The sequence below is a fragment of the Calidris pugnax genome, unplaced genomic scaffold (assembly GCF_001431845.1).
Source record: "Calidris pugnax isolate Ruff unplaced genomic scaffold, ASM143184v1 scaffold343, whole genome shotgun sequence".
NCBI lineage: Eukaryota > Metazoa > Chordata > Aves > Charadriiformes > Scolopacidae > Calidris > Calidris pugnax.
The window spans coordinates 7,801-8,110 of NW_015091052.1; the positions used below are offsets into that span (position 1 = coordinate 7,801).

At 69.7% G+C, this 310-nt stretch overlaps 1 protein-coding gene across 1 annotated transcript in view; it reads right to left on the minus strand.

Annotated features, from left to right (window-relative positions):
* LOC106896531 (D-threo-3-hydroxyaspartate dehydratase-like) overlaps positions 1-310 on the minus strand; it is a 7,469-nt gene that overhangs the window by 3,507 nt on the left and 3,652 nt on the right. The window contains exon 2 of the mRNA XM_014956609.1: positions 3-277. Within this exon, the coding sequence (XP_014812095.1) occupies positions 3-277 (275 nt within the window). The remainder of the gene's footprint in view (positions 1-2; positions 278-310) is intronic.

Below are 310 nucleotides of genomic sequence, written 5' to 3' on the forward strand. Positions count from 1 at the left end.
GCCGTTGCCGCAGTCGAGCTTGAGCCAGACGAGCCAACGTTTGCCGGGGGGCAACGGGTGCTGGCGCAGGAGGTCCAAGGCCTGGGGGTTGTCGAGGAGGACCTGGAAGGCTTGAAGGCGCTTGGCCAAGGCGGCGCATTCCTCCAGCCGCCCCCCCGGCAGGGGGTAGGCGTAGAGGATGTCATCGAACCCCCCCTCGGCGAAGAACCGAGCTTCGGCCAAGGTGGAGACCACGATGCCCCGGCGGGTGCCACCCGTCGCCAGCTCGGCACCTTCTCTGGGGAGGGAGGGGGGCGGTGGGGTGTGCGAT